Genomic DNA, 26,750 nt, shown 5'->3' on the forward strand with positions numbered 1-26,750 from the left:
AGATATCAAACTTTGATTTTTGACTAGCCAATTTTCATTAGTTATTATTCTACCATATTATTAGTATTATAATACTGTACTTTGCTACAGTTCATTCAAAAATTTATGCAGATAATTGATACAATGGAAGCATTTTTCAATTATATATATATATATAAATATATATAAATCAATTCAGCAAGGGGAATAATTCTAAGTTAGAGAATATAAAGAACTGTCTCTCTTTCAGGTGAACTTTTATTTCCTTTTCTGTGTAACTTTAAAAAATGTGCAAAAAAATAAGTTAAAAACTAAAATTGACTTTGCTGCATTCTGAACAATACCAGGTAGATACAATAAATTAATTTACATCAACACGTCAAGCTTGTGCTGATGAAGGATGTTACTATATTATGTAGTTTTTCATTGTTTTAAAATGTCTAAAAGCAAAGATTAATTTCATTTGGTTTTCAATCTGTCTTTTAACGCATTTACTTTCATATTTTTTTTTTTTTCCTCAGGCGTTTTATCTTTGTTAGTTGTGAATCCAGTTTTTGTAGCCAAAACGCGTCTTTGTTTACAATATGAAGAAACAAAAGATGCTTCAAAAGATACTTTAAAAGACGTCTCCAAAAAAATCCGATATCGTGGATTGGGTGATGCATTAGTTAAAATTTTCCAGCAAGAAGGTGTACGAGGGTTTTACAAAGTAAGTTTTTCTTTGCATTTTATCTTTTTATTTTGTTTATAAAAAAAAATTCCTGATTTCAGCCTAATTCTATTAAATAAAACTATTTGAGTGATTTCAATAATGCAATGCAAAAATTGCCATTTTCATTTGAATTTAATCTTGAAGATCTACATGTTAAGTTAAAAACTTGAGGGAATGCTAATGAAAGCTATAAGAGTGATGATCAGTGGTTGTAGTTTTGGAAAGCCTTCAGAAAGAGAAAAGTTCCTCTACTCAATTTGTGGATAGGGAGTCTGGTGCAACAATTTTTTATAGTACTTGTAAGCATTGCGTACACAAGAAATGCAATGGAATTACAGGATAATCAATTTGTATGCAAGAAGTGTAAAACAATGGAGACGGATGAGAACTCGGATGTAGAGAATATCTAAAAGTTTTGTTATTTTAGTGGCGCCATTGGAGCACAGGGATGAGGTAGCACTAGTGTGATTGCAAGAGTTGAGTGGATAGAATAAATTCAGAAACTTCTGCCATTATCATCAGAATGTTACCATTGTTGACCCAAGCCTGTGTACACAATGTGATGTATAGAAATGAAACGTGGTCAATATTTTACAAATGATATGAGAATGATGCAATGAATGTGCAATGTTAGTCTTAAAGACCAGTTTGGATTTGATGATCTCAGAGGAACGTTAAATTTGAACAGTGTAGAGGACTTTATTTGATTTGGTCACAGTAAAACAATAGACAAGAGTAAATTTAGAAGAGTTGAGGTAGCAGTCACTAGGTGAAAGCTAAGAAAACCATGGAGGAAGTGATTAGGATGGATTTGAGCGAAAAAGGGATAAATAAGACCTGGAAAAAGATGGGTTAATTTGGAAATCAATTTCTAAAAGCTGTCCACCTCATGCCAGCATGTGAATCCAACATTAAACCAAATATGATAATCTGGTGTTTCTTAGTAAAAACTGATAATGCTGTCATTCAAGGAATAAATTAATTTCTAATCCAATTTGTAATTTAAAAGTAAGAATTGTTCATGATCTAGGGCACTGAATTCTAGGCCTTCACCCAGCTCTCTCTTGTCTAATTGCAATGGAATGATAGATTCATGATCAGATGGATCTACGATATAATATCTGGTCAAACCAAACTCATCAGGATAAACTGATTATGCTGATATGATCATTTAGAATGTTCATCCTCCTCGATAAATCATTGCAGAAGCATGGATGTCTTGAATTGCAGAAAGGTTGCCTGGCTAAGAAAAACTTGGAAGCAAGTGATTCGACATGACCACACACAGATTACTGACCCATTGTACCATGAAAACTGGAGAGTGAGCTTGCGTAATATCAGAAAACGTCAGTTCTGAACAAAAGGAAAGTAACGCGAAATAAATTGGAGAAAAGAATATTTAACACGCTCTGATAAGAATTTCTCTGAGAAATTAATATCACTATTAAAAAAAGTTGAAAAATTTTAATTGCTGAATAAAATGCTAATTTTAAACACCCATCCACACAAGTTATAAGGTGTTGCTAACTGATGCTAAGTGATTTTCGACCATGACAATTTTGGAAATGTGGTTTGTTCTACATAAATCACTTCTGACTGTCATGTCCAGATTCAGTTCATTAGAAAACTGCTAGATGATGTACTCTCTCTCTCTCTCTCTCTCTCTCTCCCCCCCCCCCAAAAAAAAAATTTATATTTGTCTATAGTTAACTTCAGTTTCCCATCTGTAGGGAATATTTTTCATTAAAATTTATTGTTTGGAAGATTACCTTTTATCATTTAAAAAAAATTTTGTTGTTCTAAAGAGAAGTTTTGTTATTAGAAAGAGTACATAACACTTTAAAAATTTGTTTTTCAAATTCATTAGTTCAGTATATTTTCTTTTCTAAGTTATAAAGTTTTCACTGCCAAAAAGTCATTATCAATAGATTTAAGAGTAAAGTGTTGATAATTACTTTTTTGTTGTTTATATTTTAGGGTTTCATACCAGGAGTTTTTGGTGTTTCTCATGGTGTCATTCAGTTTGTAACCTATGAAGAAATGAAATCTATGTACAACAGATATCACAATAGATCAAGTGAAAATACCTTGGTGAGTACATTAGTTTATTTTTTGATAACTTGTTGAAGTAAGTGAAATAAGTTACTAACATGTTAAGTCATTGCTTTTCTTCTCTTTTTCTTTACCTTTTCCATTACTAATAAAAATCTCGGGAGAAAGTGGAAATAGGAACTACAGGAAATAATTACCTACAATTATGTCTGTATAAACAAGTCACATGAACAAATTATTATGAAATAATTATTGAATATTGATTAACCTATCCAAAAAGTTTGCACATAATTCAACACAAATCTAGGAGCCGACTAATTGGAATAAAATCAGACAAAATTGTGTAATGAGTTTCCAACTGACATCAGAATGTCAATATAACTGAGTGGTACTAGTGTATTTAATCGGTATCAAAGTCCTAAAAACTTTAATGTGATATTATTTTATGGAATGACCCTTTCCTCTGGAATTACTGCTTTTATCAATTTATTTGTATTCAAGTAAATATTTCTTTTTAAATTGTTTCATTCAAAAAGTATTATTTTTAATATATAAACTAAATTAAGTAAAGTTATATTTAAAGATTTTTTAAAAATTGTTCAGTGAAAACATTTTTGTTTGTTTTGGAATAAATTTGTGGAGCTCACTTCTTGTGCATGTGTGTGTGTGTATATATATATATATATATATATATATATATAATCTTGACACACTGGTTCTCGTTATATCACTAAGGTTAAGCAACCTTGAGCCTGGCTAGTACTAGATGTGTGACCATTTTGGAATTCTAGGCGCTGTATGTGCTCTCTGCTTATCTCCACATTATTTCCAGTCATCTTGAACCTCCACTTGCTGCACAAATATGAAATTAAAGATGCATAAAAAAAAAAAAAAAAACACATGAGTGATTATAAAATTACTGTTAAAAGAATTAAATTAAGAATTATTTTGATTCATGTACTGTTTTCATTATGGAATTTGCTACCGGAATAGTAGCAGAAACTAGCTATGCAGCAAGCATTTCCTGTATAGAGCAATCAGGTTTATGATTATTAAATTTTTTACTAATGCAGGTTACAGCATTTGACTTATTATAGAGGAATGAGTGTACATAAAACACCAATCACCATAACAGAAAAATACTTTTGTGACAAATGTGTATCCAGATCTGTTTCATTGAGGCAGACAGTATCCAGTAAGTTAAAGGCTGGCTGCAGTCACAATGATATTTCTTTGAAGGAAAACAATGAATAAATGTTTCATGCAAAGTGGAAACTACAAACATTCAAATTCATTTCAAGCATGAACTTCTCTACTCTTTTTTTTTTCTTTTTTCTTTTTTCCTCCACATTTTACAGATTTAAGTGTGATGTAATTACAGATGGCCAGAAGTTGTAGGCTTTATAACAGAAACACACAATCAAATTCTAAATATTTAATCCAATAAACCTCAAGTATACACTTTTCTTCAAATTCATTGTAAATACGTTCTTGTTGAGCTATCCCCATAAATCAAATTCTACCCAATTTGCACCGACAAGGATTACTACACTTACATTCATTAATGCTTATCCTTGAGTGGCCTTCGGACCTTAATAAGTGGTGACTCCCAAGTTAAAAAAAATCGAGTTTATTAACCTAGATGAATGCTATTCGAAACTTGATTATTTCTCCAAAAAATGTTACTCTATTTACCAGCCCAGTTGGCATAATGCTAAGATTGTTCGCCAATGGGCTAGCAGACTTTGGTCTAATTCTCATTCAAGTCATATCAAAGATTTTTAAAAAATGGTAAACTTTCAACATTATAAAGAAGCAAGTGAAGTAATCTTGGCAATAGAAGGGAGTCTTTAGGTTGCCTTCAACTATAGATGGCCACTTAGATTTACTTTTATTCAAAAAAATCTGATTGTGTAGTAGATATTGTTTTTGAAATCTTAAGTTTCCAATCTGGGAAGAAAAAGAAAACTATTACAAAAATCTATTTCATATTTAAAAATGTTGTGGATAATATTTATAATCTCTACTATATCCTTATCCCTCCTTCCTTGTGATACGGCATAATCACATTGGCACACTATTTCTTATTAGATCACCAAAGTTAAATCTTGTCAATATAAGATAGATGGCTATTAGGTAATGCCTGGCACCTTATATTATAGGACTTCAAGAACTGCAAAAACATGTACTGTTGTCATCTCCCGTGAGTAAAATATACATGTGATTGGGATAGTTTATAAATTTAGGTTTTCCTAAAAAAAAAATTCCTCCTTTTTAGAGGAATTCAGCTCAGCCTGTCTAGGATAAATGCCATTTTTTTTTTTTTTTTCCTTCACACATGCTTCTCTTTTTACCTGATGGACTAGGGTATTTATCACACTGCTATAGATGGTTATATATATATATATATATATATATATATATATATATGACATTTCTACCAGAAAGATAATTTTTTTTTTTTTTCTATAAAACTGGTTATAGTGGTCATAAAAAATTGTAATGGAGAATTTGAATTTTTATTTACAGAAAATTTGAAATATTTTTTGTGTTTTTGTTCCTCAGAAATCACATGAATACGTTGCATTTGCTGCCGCATCCAAAATGCTTGCAGCATCATTCACATATCCTTATCAAGTGGTTCGATCCAGACTTCAAGATCAACACACAAGTTATGCCAATTGCAGAGATGTTATTTTAAAGATATGGAGGTAAGATGTTTTCTCTTTCCACCTTTCAAACAATGAAAAAAAATTATTTTACAATTGATTTCGAATTAAAAAAAAAAATATTGCTTTATTTAAAAGTTAAGTATTCTCTTAAAAAGAAACTAAGATTTTCTTTTGAGTTTTGTAAATCGTTTCAGAAAAGATTGTTTATACTTGTCTTATTTTAAATGAAAATGGCTAAAAAAAAATTAGCTTTTTATATATTAAAGTAGTTGCTTATTTGTAAATTAAACAAATTTATTTTGTGACTATATTATATCTGTAAGTAGTAAGAGGCCTCCTTTCAGCCTTTAAAAACAATGGATACCCCCTGAAAGAGTTCTTGTTTATAGAGAAGCAAACGTTGCACGACTCCACCTCACCTGAAGCAACATTGAGTCCAGTGGCAAAGATGATTAGAAACAATGTCTGGGTAAACAGTGTCATTTTAGAGTTTTATTTCTCCTAAACTAGTTGCACGACCAATCCTACTGTACTATTTTAATCGATAGTTGGAGGGAGGAGATATAGATTTTAGGGTCTTAGTGAAGGTGGTGCAGAAGAGAACATGTAAAGCTACTATTCTGCACTAATCACTGCATCATTTCTAATGGCCAGTGTGTATATTTATATATTCAGAATTTCATTAAATTAATATGAATATAATTCTAAATGAATTAATCAGTGTTAAAGACTAATACGAAGAGTTGGGGTATCATTTACACTATTGTAAATTTATATTCTCACAAAATTTAAACAAAGTATTTTGATAATCAAAGCTTTCTATTATATTTGTCATGTATGAACAATCGGCATTTATTAAAGACTAGCATGGGTGCCCGGCAATGCCCTCGTGTTTGTCGGTATAAAAGAAAGAAAAAAAAAGTTTTGGTAAGTAAGTATTAGTCTCAATTGTCTGATATAAGGGGTTTCCCTTGCATTGATCAAACCTCATTGCTTTTTTGGACGTCACTAGTTTGTTTATGCTATGGATTCAGTTTCGCTTTTATACTGAAAAGCCAAAGACACCTGCGTAGACTAAGGAAAATAGCGTGTAAAAGTCGCTGGAATTAGATACACACGAGCTTGTTTCGTAAATCTTAGATATTATAATCTACGGAGCATATAAAAAGTTTTAAGAATGAGTGACCCCACCGATCCCCCCCCCCTCCAGAAGCCTTTGCCGGGCATACAGAAAAAATGCATACACACAGAAACACACATTTTCGGTTTTATATTATAGATATATGCAATAAAATTATATCAATTTATAACGTTTTTTAAGATAAATGTTAAAATTTTGTATTTTCTCAAAAAGTTAGAGAGGGAAATTTAACATTCTGTATTACTAAATTTAAAGAAGATTAATTTTTAAAACATTTAATGTAATGTTTATCCTTTTTTTATCACTTTAAAATACATTTCCTTTTTGTATTTTTTTTTTTTTTAATTTTCAAGAATATATCATTTATTTAAACTGATTAGATTCTTTTGTCTTGTTGACACTTGGTTTTTTCCAAGTTTAAAATTAAAATAAATCTAGTCAATTGTCATTTTAATACCATAGGTATTTCTAGTTAATCGCATTAACATTTGAGCTAACATTTCTCTGATGGTATAGATGCAACACTCTCCTAAGATAGTAACGCCCAAATACATGTGTTTGATGACTTGAATGTTCACCATAAAAATTGGCCTGGTTTCTCAGGTTGCACAGATGCGGCTAGATGTTCTACTTATAGCTTCTCTATCGCACATTCCTTTGCACAGACAGTCATATTCCCAACCCGCCTACTAGATCAACTCTAGCAGGCTTCACTTCTAGACCTATTCTTCATCACAGTACCCGAGGATTGTGTGACTAATACCTACAGTCCACTTGGAAACGCAGACCATCTAGTGGTATCAGTTGACAACACACTTAAATTTCAACCCCAAGTCATTGCTCAAAGTACTCCAAAATGGGCTGACTGGGAAGTCATCAGAGAACACAACAGAGATACCCCATGGACAAATATCTTCTCTCTTTCTGCTGAACACTGTGTGAATGAGACAACTGAATGGTGCAAAGCGGGCATTGAAGCACATATTCCCACATGAAGCTCCAGAAGTATTATAGCAAGCCCTACTCAGCCCCATGGTTCACTAGATTGTTCAGCTACCAATGCACAGACAGCATGCATTCCGCCAGTTCGTAGTCATAAGTCAAATATAAAATTTGTAGATGCTAGAAATTATTGTAAAAGAAATAATGACAGACAAAAGAAAGCATGCTGAAATAATCAGTGAACGCATAAAATCGCAGAAGATAAGAACTCATGATTTCTCGAGAATCTATAATAATGTAGTGAATAAAGGGCAATCAGTAATTCCTCCACTATCCAACAACCAGTAGGTTGCATGCATGGCAACCGAGAAGGCGGAACTGCTTGCCCGGCGATTCGCCTCCAACTCCACCTTAGAACGAACAAACAACTCCCTCCCAAATTTCCTTATGTGGACTGAAGCCACATTAGATGATGTAAAAATCACTCATTCTCGTGTCTGAGATATCATGAAAATTTGACATCTCCAACGCCTGTGGGCCTGATTTCCTCTCTGCTATATTATTTAAGAAATGCTCAGCCGGTACTTTCCAAGCTCTACAATAAATGCCTTGCTGAATCTTGCTTCCCTAATAGCTGAAAGATGGCCTCTGTGGCATCAGTTTTGTGTACAAGAATTCTGGTGAAAGAACTGACCCTCTCAATTATTACCCTATCAGTCTCCTCCCCCTCTTCACTAAAATCTTTGAGACCTTAATTAACCAAGCTCTTGTTCACCACTTTGCAAAAGCAAATCTTCTCTCTGACAAACGGTATGGATTTAGGCAATGTTGTTCTACTGCAGTTATCTCTAAATGTATATACCATGTACTGGATAAGGTGGGTGAAGCCAGGGCTGTAGCCCTTGATATATCCAAGGCCTTTGACAAAGTCTGGCACAAAGGGCTGCTAATGAAAAAATTAAATCGTATGGTATAACTAGACATCTATCTACTAAATATAATTAGATCCTTCTTAGACAATAGAACCGTCCAGATTGCCTTTGATGGACGTACATCCAAGCAGCATAACATTAATGCAGAAGTGCCTCTAGGGTCAATCCTTGGACCACTATTATTCCCAATATTCATAAGTGACCTCCCTGATAATATTATGTCAGAGATGAATATATTTGCTGATGATTCAGATACAACGCTCTATAACATGCAGGAGGGAAAAATCGATGTACAAAAATCTAAGACAATGGTAGAATCGTTAGAAAATGACCTCCAGACCAAAGTGGAATGTGGCTGTCAATGGATGGTAACAGTTAATGTGCTAGTAAGACTAAGCTGGTCTCCTTTAACAATTACAAGATACCTCTCCAACCACCGATATCCATGACAAATAACACCTTCCTTGAGAATTCTTCCTTCAAACTCCTCGGCCTAACATTCACAGGCAATATGAACTGGAACAAATACATTGACAAAATTGTGAAGGCTGCTGCAAAGAAGGTTAGTTCCCTCTATCGAGCTAGAAAACTACTCACACTTGAGAGTATCCTGTACCTCTACAAGGCTACCATTCAGCCATGTATAGAGTATTGTTGTCACATTTGGGCTGGTGCATCTATCGCTAGCCTCTCCTTGGATAGTCTAAAAAAGAGTTTTCAATCTAATAGGTCCCACTTTGTCAATGTCAACTAAGTTCCAATCCCTGTCCCATTACCGCAATGTTTCATCTCTGTGCCTGTTTTACAAGTATTTTAATGGAATGTACCCTGATGAACTCATTGCACTTGTGCCCCCTCGATGTACATATTCCCGACAAACCTGCTTAACAAAATCTCACCCCTTCACTGTTGAGGTCCCTAAATGCCAGAAAGCTTTCTATTCTAATAGTTTCTTCCTTTGAACAGCTAGATCTTGGAATTCCTTCCGTGCCGTTTCCCTGGCTGTGCTGTTATGCAGAAGTTTAAATGTAATGTAAACCAACATCTTGTTAATCTTTCCTAGGCATGGTTTCAAATAGTAGCCTCTTATGTTGAAGTGGCGATATGCTTTGTTAGGAGTGAACGCGAATTTAAAAAAAAAAAAATTTCCATTAGAGAATTTAAAATATTTCTAATCTTTTGTTATTTTACGTTAACTTAATATATCTGTTAAGATTTCATTTACTTCATATTTCATTTGCAATTCTTTATTCAACAAGTACATAAAGTTTATTTTTGAAAAAAATGTTAGGATAAATTATAGCCTTTAATATTTGTAAAATGAGTTGTTGCTTATTTGTCTGGAATTTTGTCACTTGTTTGCATAAAAGAACATTCATCAAATGATATTAACCTTTATTCTTTTTTAGTTTTTGTCCGGAATTCTCCCTATATTAAAAAACAAAAATAACCATGATAAAATTAAAATCTCATATTCCAAAAATCATGTAAAATGATCAAATAGTTTTATTTTTCTAAAGAAAATCATTAATTGATTAAAGGCATTATAACACAAATCTAGTAAGTATGAATTATTGTCAACTTATCTCCCTTTGTTTTTTAAAATGTTTTCAAAATGGTAGGCAACTTTTCTCTAATTATTGAACATTATATTTTCCTTTTGTCACAGGTATGTACATCATACAATTCTTTTATTTCTGTTTTCTAATATAGGAGAATTCTGGATAAGAACCTTTTTTTTTTTTTTTTTTTTTTTTTTTTTTTAACTTTTTCAGTGGATTTGAATATTTATGCTATTTGAAAAGAAAATTTTGGCAAAAAAGTTGCTTGTGAAAATTTTTTCTTGGTTTTTCTATAACAGCATGTTGTGTGCTAACAGTATTAAATGGAAGAAAGTAGCACTTTGAAAATAATTAGAAAAAAAAAAGAAAAAAAATTTGTACATTAGTTTATAACCTTCATCCATTCCTCTGATTGCCAAAGATGAAATGTAAAAATGGGATTTAGGACTATTTGGTGTAGTAGAGTGCCAAAAATTTAGATTTTATCTATTTAAATATGAACTGTTCCAAAATAAAATATAAGATTAAGAGTGACATTCATTTAATTTGAAAGACAATTAGTAGACACTAGAGTAGTGGTCGATGGACAAAAATCAGAAGCCTGCAGTATTAATGCTGGAGTCCCTCAGGCCCAACTCTTTTCCTGATCTACATCAATGATCTCCCTAAACACATACTTAAATCATTCGTTGACATCTATGCTGATGACACGACCATCTACGGCAACACATCAAAGGCTGTAAATGACAAAGTTCTCTCTAATTCTCTCTCCTCTGATCTCGAGCGCGTGGTTCAGTGGAGAAAGACCTAGCTGGTTACCTTTAATGCATCTAAAACCAAACTCCTATCTTTACATCATCAACGCTCTGATCCCCATCTAGCATCAATTGAAATGGATGGCTCTTGTCTAGGAGAAGCCCCATGTTTTGACAAGCTTCTGGGCTTGACCTTTACTCTTGATCTGAAATGGAATACGTACATCAAGTCTGTTGCTAAGGTCGCTATGATGGGATCCTTCTACCGCTCCAGAAGATCTCTCACTACTGATGCAGTTCTCTATCTATATAAAAGCCAAGTACGCCCAAGGATGGAATACTGCTGCCATATCTGGGCAGGAGCTGCTAAAAACAGCCTATCCTGCCTTGACAGACTACAAAATAGGCTTCGTGACTTTGTGAGGGATGCCCCTTTTCTCTTTCCTGCAACCTCTCTCCCACAGAAGAGACGTTGTGAGCCTATCTTTGTTTTATCGTTATTTCCATGGCAGGTGCTCGTCTGAGCTCCAATTTCTAGTCCCCCCCCCTTGCCAGTCTTTTACGAAAAACACCCGTCTAGCTGAAACCACTGTCAAAAATTTTCCCCACTCTTTATCTGTGCCTAAATCAAAATGTAGATGCCATGAACAAAGCTTCTTTCTTAGAACTGCACGCCTGTGGAACTCTGTTCCGTCTGGCTGCTTCCCACCTGACTACAACCTGGATGTCTTCAAGTCCAACGTAAACAAGTTCCTGATGACCCGCCCCCTTAAATAGACACTTTTATTAAATCTCCACACTAATGTACTGTGCATGCAATAACCCTTATCCTTGAGTGGCTTCTGGGCCTTGATAAGTGGTGATCTCCTTGTAAAAAAAAAAAAAATTAATACAGTAAGAAGAGAAGCAAGTATGGAATTTCTATGGGGTCCACGTTGTTATATCATGATTTGGCTTCACACTTCTCAAGGTCCAACAAGAGATTAAAAAAGTGTATGTCATCCCTAATAAACAGTAGGTTACAAAGATAATGGCAGGCTTGTTCATTGAAATTTAGCAAAAATAAGAAAATTTAGTGTTAATTTATAATTGCTAATTCAGTTTTAGGTTTAATTTTTGGTACTTTTAAATTTTATACGAAAAAGGGTTTGGCTTTTGTTTTTAATTTTAACATTTGTTTTTTATTATTCGAATAATACAATATTAAGTTAAAGCTAGCACATATTTTGGAAATGTATTTCAAAGAATTTGGAATTTATTCAATGCGGGTGCAAATTTTTTTTTTTTTTTTTTTTTCATTTCTATAGTATTTCATAAGATTGTAATAAAAAGAAATAACATATTTCCAACAAAATAAACTTATTGTTTTGATCTTCACTTTGTTGATTTCTACATCAACACTTTGTGTTTCTTCCCATTTCTACTTTAGCATCGATTATCTGCTTTGATTAGAAAAACATGACAACTTTTTTTTCTCTCCAGAAAGTAGATACTCACTTGCCTCCCTCTTTTTTGTCTTAAGGAGAAATATTTGTTAAAAGTAACTTAAGAAAATGTGTATTAACATTTTTTCATCAAAATCAAAGCAAGTAATTAAAGTTTTAAGGAAGAAATTAAATAATTTTAGTTGTATTTAAAAAATTTCCTTTCAGATTCGTGATTTAAAAAGAAAAAAAAAGTATTATATTAACATAAAAAATTTATCTTGTCAGATTTTTAAAATTTGACTTAAACAACATTTAAGCTGACAAGTCAAATTTTGTTATTGTTGTACCATGTCATTGGCATTATGATAACCTTTTTTGCTAATCTATTTAACAAATTATATAGTCCCAACTGATATGGAAACTTTTTTTTTCAATTTTAATTGAAAAGTCAAAATCAGCCAGGGCAATAACTCATTTCATTGAAGAATATAAGAATTGTTTTCCCTTATAACTAAAATTTTATTTTTGTTGAAAAAGTTTAAAAAATGTATGAACCAGTCAAAATTAAAAACTGACTTCACTGTATCCTGGCCAACATTGGGTAAATGATTGAACACTTTAGTTTAAAATTTTTGTATATGTAAAAAGAATTTCTCAATCTTAATATTTTAGGAAAATTGCTCAAATTAGTGTAACTAGTACTTGAGATTTTGTGGCCATGTTTATAAATTTTTCTAAAAATCAAACAATCATGCAAAAAAAAAAGTTTTTTTTGTTTTTGTTTTTTTTAATCAAAATAAAAGAATGAACAAAAATCTGAATATAGTTGTGATTCTTAGAACAAATGTTTTGTCAGCAAGGAAACAAAAACCTAAAATCATAATAAAATTTAAAATAAACGCAAAACCTTTTGAAATAAAAAAAAAAAAAAAATAAAGATAAGAATCATTCTTTAATAGAAACCGAAAATGAAAAGAACTTATTTCCATGTATTAAAACAAATGTTGGTTAAATATATTAAGGCATAATTTAAAAACATTCAACAACAAAATTTAAAAATCTGATTAGCAATAATCACCAGTGATGGCAAAGTTGAGGTTGTCAAAAAGTTTTATTACCTTGGTGATACAATTGTAGGTGATGCAGGTGCTAGCATAATTATAAGAGTAAGTAGATGGAGTAAGTTCAGGGAACTTCTGCCTTTACTAACCAGCAGAGCATTACAGTTGTCGACTAAGGGAAGAGTCTATAAGGTATGTCTACACAGTGTGATGATGCATGGAAGTGAAACCTGTTCAGTGAGAGTTGAGGAAATGTACTGCATGGAAAGAAATTATGAGTATGATACAGTGGATTTTAAGTACATGTTTAGATCTGATAAACTAAGAAGGAAATTAAATCTAGACAGTAAAGATGCGTGCAGAATAAGATATTTTAATGGTATGACTATTAAAAGAATGGATAAGAGTTCTTGGGTCAGTGATTGTAGAACAGTTGAGGTAGCAGGCTCAGTTGACAAAGAGTAAAAGGAAATGTGTGAGGATGTGATAAGTATGAACTTGAGAGAAAGAGTGATAAAAACTTGACCAGAACTAGGTTCGTTTGCAAGCCAATTTTCTTTAAGTTATCAACCTATGTCAGCATGTAAAACAGACATTAAACTGATGACAATGATCAATGTGTGAATTTCCAAGAATACTTATGACTTTTGCTTTTACAACCTGCTTTTCTAAGCTACAAGTGTTCTGACTAGTTCTCATCAAAATTTGTACAAACATTTTCTTTGAATTTTATCAAAAATTCTCAGCTTACTAAATCTAAAATTTTCTGTAGCTTATATTTGTTATTAAACTTGTATAATATGCTAAATTCTTGTAAAATGTTTAGATTTTATTTTTGGAATTGTCACTTCAATTTATTTCACAAAATTTTAAAGTAAACCTAAATTAGTACAAATATAAACAGGGAAAAATATTTTCATTCCTGGGGAGATTTTGATTCTATCATTTTTGAAGTGCTCTCCAAACTGATTTCTGTGAAAAATTAGATTAGAAATATATTTATATTTTTTTTTTTTTCTTTGGCAGGAAAAAAAATGTAATTTTGTGATTGTTTCTGGAAATGAACTTTATTTTCTTCACTTTTCTTTCATAATTCAGCTTTAAGCAATAACAATTTCAAAGACAGATTCAACGATTCCTTTTAGTGTAAAGAATTTTCTCAAAAATTTCGATATGCAAAATGGGCTGCGGCATATTTCTGAATATTCATCCTCTTGATTTTTTTATTTTAATAAATTCAAGATGGGAGCATCCTCACTGAAAGAAAGATTGTTGGATAGTGACGGATGTCATAAATGACTCAGATATTTTGAGTAGCAAAAGTTGTCATTCTGCAAACCTCAGTTATCTAGTAAAAAAGATTTCCAGACATAATTTTCTAAATGTAGCGAGCCACTTAATATTTCCCAAGAGAAATAAAGCACGCAATGAGATTGGTGTTGCAATCTCTCTATCGGCTACTCATCTAAAATTAGCATTCTCATTCACCTGAAAAATTTCTGAATCTTTTATAAAAATTTGGTTCTTATCCAGAATTAGACCTAACTCAAAAGCAAAAATACAGAAAAATATTTATTACCCTTCACGGAATGAAAATGTCATATTCCAAAAGTTACGTAAATTGATCAAATAGTTTTGTTTTATATATATAATCATTTTTGTATAATTTTTTAGCGATTAATACTATATTTTAGCCATTATAAGATCGATTTTAAAATCTCAGTAGTTTTCTCCTTGTCTATTGTGGTTCAAAACACAATGTCTCATTTCATCATAAAATTAGATTTTCTTTTCAAAAAATATACTTGATCAATTTGTAATTTTTGAAATATGACATTTTTGTTCTGTGATAGGTACATGATAGTTTTTTTTCTGCATTTGTTTTTTTAATTAGGTTGAATTCTGGACTTGCACCAAAAATTCTTAACTGCACATCATTCTCTTTTCCTTTGTTTAAAGGTTTGTCAAAACCTGTGGCAGAAATATTTAAATATTTTTAATGTTTATCCATAATCTTTTTTTGTTTTGATTTTTAATTTTTGGCAAATTTATCTTCATTGACTAAACTGAAATTTGCACCCCCTGCCCATGTCTTTCTCTTTCATACTGTTCAAAATATTAACCTACTAACGAAAACAATTTACTTTTGTTTTATTTGTTGTTTACTTTTTCTTTTTCTAAATCTCTACTTTTATAATCTCCACCAAGGAAGTTATATTTTTGTCCAAGTATGTTTGTGTACAGACGAGCATCCACATGGTGTGATCACTCAGCACTAAACTTGATCAAAATATCGGCTATGATCCAACTTAAAACTGATTTAATTTTGAGATATCTAGGATTAAGGTGAGGGTCACATAAAAGGTGAAAGTTACACTTTTAGGGATAACTTTGGTTCTGTTCATCATAGAGACTTGTTAGTTGGCTTATATTGTAGCCTACATTTTATACGACCTTGAAAACTTTGATCGTGGTCAAAATTTGGATGAAATTTCAGCTTCAGTTTTTACCAAATTTGGTATATGTATTTCGCTGCTTTTTGATAATAGAAACCACCATGCAGATGGATAATTTTGTTGTGATGGCATAATTTTGTGAGTACTTCATACAATATGAAATAAGACCTTATCAGGTGCAGGTATGCAGTTTCATGACTGACCATGTTCTTATATAAAACTTTTTTGTTTCTCTTCCCTTTCCCCTCCAAGTCCCAGCATTTAACAAATCATTATTTGGTGACTGATACATGAAAGTATGTATCTCAAACCAAAATTTTATCTTCATTATATATATATATATATATATATATATATATATATATATGGACATGTAGATCTTTGCAAAACATAAACAAGAGTACCAAACTTGTTTTAGTAGCTTAATTAGCCACAAAATTATGACTATTCAAAGTTCGTTGGGAATTAAGATTTTTCATCTTGTGTGATCTTAGTCTATAAATCATTTTCAAACACAGGCTTCAAGCAAGTGAAACATCCTTAAAAATGTAATGTCATCTTGTAGTAAATGAGAATTAATCATATTTGAAACCATAATTATTAGATAATATATTTGACAAAATGACATTACTCTCTTTCTCCCCCAAAACATACTAAACTCACACTTTGTTCATATAAGTTGCATTTCAACAACTAATGCATTGAATCTTTATAATTTGTAGCACATGAGAGATCAAACTATATTTTTCTTCTGATAGTAAATCAATAAAAATACTCCGGTTTGGATCATGTAAAAACAGAAACACCATTTAATAATAGGTTAAAATTAGATTGAGAAAAAGTCAAAATATACATTACTGAAATTGTAAAATACTATTCATTGGGTGTACCATCTTGAAACTTTGCAGATGTATTTTTGGATGAGGTATTTTAAAAAATGCTTGCATTTTCTCTATTATCCAAAAGTTTAGTCATAGCTATATTTTAGCTTGGGTGAATTTATTCAGTTTTTAGCTTGCCAAAAAAGAGCTGACAACAGCAAAATTAAAAATCTTTCATACAAAAAGAATCGCAAGTCACTTTTTTTTTTAGGCAAATACTTATTGTAAATTGGAAAACTTTAAACTTCAAAAATTTGAAATAAGTAGAAATATTTTTAGTTTAACTGACAGAACATCTATGCAGATTTAGTTGTTCCTCTACAGTTTTTCTGCTTAGTGATTTGTAGTGGAAATTTTATTTAGTCTTTTACTATAAATCTGGAACATTCCAAGTTTTACTATAACTTGAAATATACATTACATTAAAACATGTTTATATATAAATGTTGACTCTGTCAATGCTTTGTCTGACAAAGGCTATAGGAAATAATCATTTCTACCTTTGGTTTTGGTTTAAAATGTGATTACTACACTGGATGGAGATATAGCATCAATAACTTGAGCAATGTAAAAGATGGTGTCAATATGTAGCAACCCATTACACTTTGCATTAATAAACATCCTGATCTGATTCTCTATCAGATTATTTAAATGTTCAGCAGATTCACCAAGTGACTTTCTTTCATTGTTTTAAAGGTGGAACTGAATTGATTGGCTCTATTCTTCTCAACTAGTTATTGAAAGCAGCTTCCAATTGACTTTTATCTTCAGTGGTGTTGATCTCAAAATTTAAGACAATCTTCAAGATATCTCAATTGGTCTTTTAGCACTTGCAAACCACTTCCTATAACCAGTTGTTTCTCTTTAACGGACTTTGCAAGACAGTCTTGTTTGATAACAGATTGACGATTAACTCTTTTTCCTTTTGTTTTTCCACCGACCATAAAAATGCTTTGAATATTTCAAGATTTCAAGGTAGTTCTACTAAAATCATATTTTAAAAACCAAAACATTTCACATCCTCAAAATACCACCATTTTGTTTATAGGATCAATATCCTTTCACATGCTTTAATAAATAATAATCTACATGATATATTTGAATAGTTTTTAGGAAAATAATAAAATCTTATTGTTATGAAACAGCCATTTTGCATCAGATTGTCTTTCATCTTTGCAGTGCTGAATCACTTGGTACCACTCTCCTATCAGGAATTTCGTTATGAAATTTGGAAATCAAACAGAAAATATATCAATCTTATTATCAGAGTACAAAATAAACTGGTACATTCGTTTTTTTTTTTGTTTTTTTTTTCTTTTCTTAAAAATTAAACTTCTACATGACGTGTCTCAAATATTTTGTTTAAATATTTTTCGTAACCCCAACTAAGTAAAATATTATTTTTATGTGTTAAAATGGTAATTCTATTGATTTCTCTATTAGTACCAGCAGTTTTTAATTAGGTTTCCTTTCCTCAAATTTTAACACATTTTCAGTGAAAGCAAACAATTTAACTCGTAGCATTCATAATTATAAACTAGTTAGCAGTTGAAGCAGCAGCAGTTGCTGTCGGCTATTTACACGGCTTTACAGATTTATTTGGAAAAAAATTAATTTGATTTGCGATTCTTTTATAAAATTTTCTGTAAGAAATATTGATTTTTAAATAGACTTAACTTTCAAACCTTAATTATAACTTTATAGCTGGCAATTAAAAAAAAAAAAAAAAAAAAAAGCTAAATAAAATTCTTCTCTTTTAGACGATTGTGTGATTATCCTAATAAAACTTAATGGAAAAAATGACAAAAAAATAATTTGGAATTTAGAGTAAGGGAGGTGGGTCATTTTCACGTATAAATTTAATGTATAATGAGCCCCCCCCTCCATTTCTTGGTTATTCTTGCCTTTTAGAGTAGACTGATGAGTGACTGCAAACAAAATTTACTTTAACCCTACGACTAATCATAAGTCTGAATGGCATACACTTCAAAATAAAAACATTTTCATAATTTAGTATTAACCCTAAGTCCGAGTGGCAAGCCCCCTTTCTATTCTACAAACTGTTTTAAAGCCTCACACAAAATCAACTAAAAAAAAAACTTATAGCCCTCTTTTTAAAAAAAAAAAATCACAGGATTTGTCTCATAGAAAAATAAATTTATGGCTAAAATGCTTAAATGGTCTGGAAATGGATTATTTTGCATTGGATTTAAGTGAAACTAATCCCCTACTCTAAAATAAATTTTTTTTTTTCTTTCTGCCAAGTTTTCAGTTCATATGTGAATTGCCCCTAGCCCTACTACTAACACGAAATCTGAGTAGCAAGCTTCCTCCTCCTAAAAAGACCTTCATAAAAGCACACCTAATTGTCAAAAAGAAAAAGAAAAGAAAAAAAGCTTGCAGGATTTATTTCTCATAGAAAAGAATGGTTAACTGCCCTAAAAGGAATGACCCTAAAATCTAAGATTATTTTACATTAGATTTATATTTTTGTTTTTTTATTTTTGCCAAGTTTTTCTGTTCATCTGTTATTGCCTAGGAAAAGGTGGGGGTGGGTCATATTTTGAAAAAGGGAGGTGAAGGCAATTTAGCAAAAGCTGTTAATCTACAATAATACCAAAGAAATCTTGCAATATATTCATTTTTAAACAGTCCTAGTATTAGATTTTAGTTTCTTGTACATAAAATGCATTACAATACAACTTTGAGTTCTCTAACTCTTTTTTTTCTTTTTTTAATGAATATGTGGAATTTTTATGGTATTGTAACATTTATGCGCATTTACTGCAGATTGCTTTAAAATCATTAATTTCTGCAGATTTTCAGTGTCATATTCTGATTCTTTGCACAAAAGTACACATTTTATTGCTTAATCTTATAGATATAGCATTTTTACTGAAAAAGTAGTGTCCAAAAATGACAAGATGTATATGGTTTTTAAGAGAAAAATATCCAAAAGGCACAAAAATAGTCATAACTTCTTGTTTTTAAAATTTTTGGATCTGATGTAAAATAATTCTTTCTTAGATGCTCTTTCTATGTGTATGCCATTATTGAGACATTTTAAGCAATCTCAATTTTTTCAGGTGCATTGCTACTTTTCATTTTGTATAACTTTTTCTTGGATGTAGAGTTTCACAGCAATTGTTTGTTCAGTGTATCTTTGGTTAAGATGTTTTGCATGTTTTCTTGTGATGCTAAGAATGGACTGGTTCTCAGTTGATGATATTCCTCCCAACAAAGTTACAGCCTGGTTGCACTTAAAGATGAAGTACCGTTGCCACATCTGGGGAGGGGTTTCTTAGAGTACACTTTCCTGCCTGGACTGTGTACAAAAACGTTTTTGAAATATAGTAGGTGAGGACCTTTTTGCTTTTCTACTTCCTCTTTCTTACAGAAGAGACATAGTGAGCCTGTCTCTGCTGTATTGTTATTTTCATGGCAGACACTTGACAGAGACGCATTCTATGGTACTCCTCCTCCTGTAAACGTTCACAGTAAAATTTCATCTGGCTACAACCACTATCAATCTTGCTCTATCTGTGCCTAAAACTAAACGAAAATGAGTTAAGTTTTTTTTTTCTTCAGAACTGTGTCTGTGGAATACAATACCGCAAAGCTGCTTCCCTTGGTTATTTTAAAGTTCGATGTAAACAAGTTCTTTTTGAGCTGTTCTCTTAAATTATTTTCTGTCCAATTTCCACCATCGCCGATCATCAATGTTGTCTCACCTGACATTCATTAACCGTTAACCTTGAGTGGCCTCCAAGCCTTGATAAACAGTGACTCTTATAGTATAAAGATTATTCCTACACCTTACACAAGGAATGTGCAACAACATTCTTCCTCTTATTCAAAATTGACTTATAATAATTTTTTTTTCCTATGATTAGTTTTTCCTATTTCAATTATTGCTGAAAACCTTCAAATTGCTTATCAGTTACGCAATTAAAATAATTAATCCTTACAAATACCAAATAAATTGAAATCTGAGTGGATATCATGTTTTTTGCTTCACTATGCAGACAATTCTAGTGTGAATTTTAGGAGTTTTAAACCTATTTTTGTTTGTAGATATGCATTCTTACTATTTATCATCATCATCATCATCATCATATGTTTTGAGAAAAATAGAAAAACCGAATGAAATTATTAAAATAATCAACGTTTCGTCCTTATTTCAGAGGACATCTTCAGGATATTGAAGTAAAAATGCAAGAAAAGAAAAAGTCATAGATTGTACGAAAAAGAGAATAGTTTTTGAATTCTACCCATGTCGGGAAGGACAAACATGTGTGCGTATGGGAAGGTTGGGTTGTTCGATGTCTATATATACACTTTTAAAAATGCGTTAAAATAAATATGTACATTTTTTTTTCTCCTGTAAACTTATTCATTTTGTTGAAATATTTAAGGAAAAACGGTTAGCCAGGATCTGTTTTGATATTTTGTTCTTTGATTATTATTTTCCCTATGCTAGGGGTTAAATGGTAGAAGCCTTTTCTTTGCGTAATAGTATTAGTATTTAATATTAGTGCTGATTCTAAAAGTCTTCTTTTAGCTCTGTCTATCACGTATTTAATAATTTTCGCTTGATCTAAATGAAATGAGTGATCGTTTTCTGCACAATGGCAAAAGAGTGCATTTAGGACGTTACCATTCCTTATATCTCTTCTATGTTCGTAAAGTCTTAATTTCAATTTTCGCTGTTTCACCTATGTACACTTGTTGACAGTTGTTACATGGGATGGAATATATACCGGCATCGGATGTGAGGGTTTTGGGAGAGTGCTTGGTAGTTTTTAATGTCTGTTTTATTGTTGTGGAAGTTGTTTGTATCAAGTGAAACTATATATATAACCAATTATCATCATATATATATATAACTAATTTTTCCTCCCTCTAGAAAAAACATAACAATACAAACACAAGACACTGCATATAAATTCAATATGGCCACACTACCTGCCAATATCTGATGCATTTTTTTCCAGTTTTATCACTTGATTTTATTCAATATTGTAAAATCCTATACTATTTCTGAGAATCATTCTCCCAAATAAGTCATATGTACAGGTGGTAGCAGGATATTTACTCACTCATTATGTCCTCCACCTCTCCCAGTTTATACTGTTACCAAATATTTCATAGATTTCAATTATTACATGCGTCCCTCATTATTTCATTTTATTAAGTCATTTAATACTTGTTCAGTATGTAAATAATTACCACTCCTTTCTACTTCATTGTTTTTTTGTTTGTTTCATTAATTTGATTTGCTAATTAGATTTGTTCCACAATTTAAGAAATTGCATTTTCAAACAGTTTCAGAATGAGTTTCATAAAACTCAACATGACGTACACCCTTACTTAATTCGACAAAAACATAGAAATCTTTGCTTATCACACCATAATATGACAGATTTTCAGATTAATTACAGCAAACAAATAGTTTTATTATTATTCATCAGATTTACTTATTGTGTAATGCCTGTAAGGACTTTTTTTTTAAAAAAAGTCGCTTTTTCTCACTGGCTGCTTGCCAGTTCCAATTATGGCTTTGATGTTGATACTTAGTGTATGTCGTTCACACACTTTTCATTCAATGGAAACACTTTAATTTCTTTTTTTTTTTTTTTTTTTTAAGCATCTTTACAGGAATACCAGTTTAACAGAAAGTGTGATTAATTATTAGGATTATTGGTATATACAGAATGCACAAACAAAATGGCATTTTCTATGTTATGATCGAACGTAGAGTCACTCTTTAACATTTTCAAAAACATTACCTATGTATAAGTCGACCCCCCCCCCCCCCAAAAAAAAAAATAACCTTAAAATCTTCTCCCAAAAATTCGACTTATACACGAGTATATACTGTACATTTTCTTGCTACTGCTCTGAAATAACGTGTGTAGATTATATTAAATGTTTCCAGTTCGCATGCAAATGCAAAATAAGGTTTCAGGTGAATTTTTCATTCGGAAGGATGCGCACATATGTGAAAACATTAAACAAAAACTTGGCAATTTAATTAGTTAACGTCTTTACCCAGGCAATGCCAAGAAATGGGTTCTGCTAGTATATATATATATTAATCTATACTATGTATACTTTGTAGGTGATTGTAACGAAACCTATGCGCTGCTTCTTTTCATCCAGATGAAAATGGTAGTCCAAAGAATCCATATCAATCCTCGTCTCAAAACTTCATAAACTAAATATTTTAATTTTTGGTTCCTCTACAAAAGGAGGGTGAACCTGTAAATTTACCCTCGTTTGTCCACACTTTTCTCAATAACTACGCCTTGTAATTTTAAGAAATTTTGCACAAACATTAAACATGATATGAGTAAAAAAAAAATAAATAACGAACAGATTTTCCGGGAAAACTCTGGTCTGAGAAGCTCTACAATGAAGGGGACAGATTTTGCTGATTGTCGGGTTGGTAGGAGTATTTACCAGTGCAGCAACTTTGTTGAAGAACAACATTCTATTAAATTACTTGTAAAACAAACACAAGGCTGCAACATTTTGTCAAGGCGACAGTGTGGAACCTATAAGATTAGAGACCAGATTCGCTCGGATGTAACAATAATACTCCCTGTATGACTGAATGGTGGCTTATATCTTTTTTTTTTTTTTTTTTTCCATATGATCCCAAGACGGCATATTTCAATTTCATATTGATAATTTTGTTGCTGAAAATATTGATTTTGAAAGCAACTCTATCAGCATTTATGAAGTGTCTTTTAGTTTAATTCTGTGTTTTTGAAAGTACATAAACATGAAAGAAATAGATACCATCTTATATCATTGATGAAGACTGTTGTTAAAGGGTCCTGATTGATATAGGCGAGACAATAGTGATTACTTTTCCTTTCTGATGAATTAACAGTGGTAAGTGGAATCCCAAGGTTTGCAGTGATTTGATGCTGATTAAGTCCTTCATATTCACTAATACATAACTCGATTGAGATTGTCGGACTGACTTCCTCATCTTGGTTGTTATTGTCACAACGTTTCGGCCGTTTTGCCCTCCGGCCTTCGTCAGGTGTTTTGTATCGAACTGGGGAACCATTTGTTAGGAGTCTCGAACCCAACCCTTTATTATTATTACGGGGGTACCTAGTGACATATGGCCGAGTGGTCCTAGACGGTGTATCAAAGTTTACAGTTACCCAAAGGTGCTGAGTTCAATCCTGAACGAAGGCAGTGAAAAAGTAACATTGAAAACAGAGAATCAGCAACTATGTCCCAAAGCCTAGCTGGAGTCCGAATACGGTACCCCCGTAATAATAATAAAGGGTTGGGTTCGAGACTCCTAACAAATGGTTCCCCAGTTCGATACAAAGCACCTGACGAAGGCCGGAGGGCAAAACGGCCGAAACGTTGTGACAATAACAACCAAGATGAGGAAGTCAGTCCGACAATCTCAATCAATGAAAACACCTCATCTCAAAAATACAGACAATTACAATACATAACTCCTCTAAAACTCTGAGAATTCTAATGCTGCATTGACCATGTTATACTTAAATGCTGGTATATATGATAGATTATATTGATAACTGAAGAATTAAAATGTCAATTAATGTAAAGTTTTTACTGTTCTTTTGTACGCCTCTGAGTGCTGGCCATTAAGAAGCTTCAAATATGTATGAACTGTTTACTTCTTTCATGTTTGTGTACAAGCGTATTACACTTAACTACTCATTATAGTGAGAAATGGCCATTTGAAGCAGTTTTGTTTTCAGTGTGAAATTTTTTATTTCACTTTAAAATGTTTTTCAACCATCGTTTCTTGTAATTTTTCATTTCCTTGTTTTAATATCAATAAGCACACATTTACTAAACTTCTGAAATTGTTTTGGATATGATTTTGAAAATGGTTTATTACTCAAATTCTCCTCCTCATATGACTTTGAAATATTTTCCAGTTGATTTTTGTTCCCTTAAAAAAAAAAGTACATATTCCACAGATTGATCTTTTTGCATAACTTTTTTTCTCTCTTTTTTCTTTTTTTTTTTTTTTTTGTTCTTTTCAGTCTCTGATCAACAATTCATCTATTGATACAATTTATTTATAAACTTTTTTCTCAATTGTAAAGAATATTCATCTCCTTGTCAATTAAGAAAAAACATCCCACACTCCTTAAGAAATTTATTTACTATATTAATTTGGATGTTAAATGTTTCCAAGTTTATATTTCAACCTAAATAAAAAATAAATAAATAAATAAAAAAAAAAATGTGCTAAAACATTTTTGATATGCATACCCATCACAAAACAAAAAATGTCATTCTAAAAATCACGTAAATTGATCAAGTAGACATATATATAAAATAATTTTTAAACGATTTTAAGTGGTTAATGGCTTATCTCGCAAGTTTGAATTATGGAGTTATCCACCCATGTTTGTTCAAGATGTCAACACAAGATGCTTACTCATAAAATTGATTTTCTTATTTAAAAATAGAACTACTTGATCAATTTACATAACTTTTGGAAAATGATATCTTCCGTAATATGTACATCAAAGATTTTTTATATTTTCCCTAGGCAACGCCAGTACACACATCCTGCAAGTGATTAATAACCATCATAAATGCCATCTGATTGTTAAAAAATATTGAGACACAGATACGAATTGAAGTTGTTGAAAAATAATCACTGATTTCAAATCTAACTTCTTTTGAAAGTTCAATTGTTTTTTTGTCAATAAACAAGTTCTCATTGACGATTGCAGTTGAAATTTTTCATAATATTCTTACATTAAACAAATAAAATACAAAAATAGCAGTTAACAATGTTTCGGCATTAGTTTTAAATCGCAATTTCTTTGTTAAATGCTCACATTCGTCTGCAAGGTTTAAGTTTAAAATAGCATTTTCATAAAACTTGAATCATTTATTAAATTAACTAGATTTGTCATTAAATAATGTAACATGTTAGACATGCCATATAATAAAACAAACGAAACGATCACTGAATTTTCATTGTGAATAGATGTATCTTAATATCCATTCGTGTTTTGTTAAAAAAACAAAAAAAATCTTTTAGTCAGAAAATGAAAATCTATATCAACAAGGTCTATTTTAACTTATTTTGCCTGTTAATTTGAAAGATATATCAAGTTACCAATTTCAGGTGATATACCAATTAGTGCGATTTCAGGTTATGATACCATAAGTGTTGAGCTGACAGTAACTAACTCATTCTGGGGTGGCGATTGAGAAGAAAGACCTTCTCCCTTTATTGACATCTGCATTCAGTGAAATTATTACATGAAGTTGTTTTATTTGTTAGATTTCACAAGTTGATTGTTTAAGATTTAGTTACAAATTTTTAAGTATTTTTTTTATTATTTTTATTTTTTTTTACATTTAATAGGTCAAAAATAAAATAATCTTCCTATATCATAACTGTAATCCTTTTCTTTATTTAGGTTGCATTTTAAAAATAAAGAAACTTAACCTAAGCTTTCTATGTTCGCAATTTGTTCTTTTTCTTTGTCTAAAATCATAAAATATTTGACCTTTGTACAAGTTTTATTGATTATATATTTGGCTGTTAGTCAATCATTAAATTAACCTATTCCCTCGTTCTTTTAAAAATAGATTATGACTCAGCTTAACAGTTGTTGGCACACAAAACAATTTTTCATCCTTCAAATATGTTAATGTTACATCAATTAACTATGTCCTCTCAATACTTGCCAATTTCTTTATCATCTGTCTGGCCATATTTTGAACTTAGGATAGAAGATCAAACATTTTTTCATAGGCTCTGAAATATTTTGATATTATACAGAATTCAACCTAATTAAACAAAAATGCAGAAAAATCTTTGTACGTACCTATCATGGAACAAAAATATTTTTTTACAATTTTTAATGATTAATAAATAGTATATTGTGTTGGATATTGTTACTTCAAAATAGCACCGGATGACCTGAAGGATTGAGGAAACAAACAAAAGATTGCGCTACAGCATGTTACAAGTTTGTTGTTATTGAAAGGGATGTCTTCAATAGCAGAGGAATGTTATTGAAATGGGAAGAGGATTCTAGTCTAAATAAAATAAGAGAACGGTCAATAAGCAATGACTGACCATAGAAAAAAAAATTATAGGGATAGGGGCTGACTCTACCATGTCACATTGCAAAACTGATTTT

The 26,750-nt window shown here is 31.3% G+C and overlaps 1 protein-coding gene across 4 annotated transcripts in view; it reads left to right on the top strand.

Annotated features, from left to right (window-relative positions):
• The window catches only part of LOC145293801 (solute carrier family 25 member 32-like), a 155,143-nt gene that overhangs the window by 71,759 nt on the left and 56,634 nt on the right, over positions 1 to 26,750 (top strand). For all 4 annotated transcript variants that reach the window (XR_013869770.1, XM_080140370.1, XM_080140371.1 and 1 more), the window contains exons 4-6: positions 501 to 688; positions 2,669 to 2,782; positions 5,309 to 5,454. Coding sequence is in view for 3 of the 4 variants with exons in the window: in XM_080140370.1 (XP_079996496.1) it covers positions 501 to 688; positions 2,669 to 2,782; positions 5,309 to 5,454 (448 nt within the window). In the remaining variant the exon portion in view is untranslated. The remainder of the gene's footprint in view (positions 1 to 500; positions 689 to 2,668; positions 2,783 to 5,308; positions 5,455 to 26,750) is intronic.

Source organism: Euprymna scolopes, chromosome 15 (assembly GCF_053919585.1).
Source record: "Euprymna scolopes isolate OS-2025 chromosome 15, ASM5391958v1, whole genome shotgun sequence".
In the NCBI taxonomy this organism is placed as follows: Eukaryota; Metazoa; Mollusca; class Cephalopoda; order Sepiida; family Sepiolidae; genus Euprymna; species Euprymna scolopes.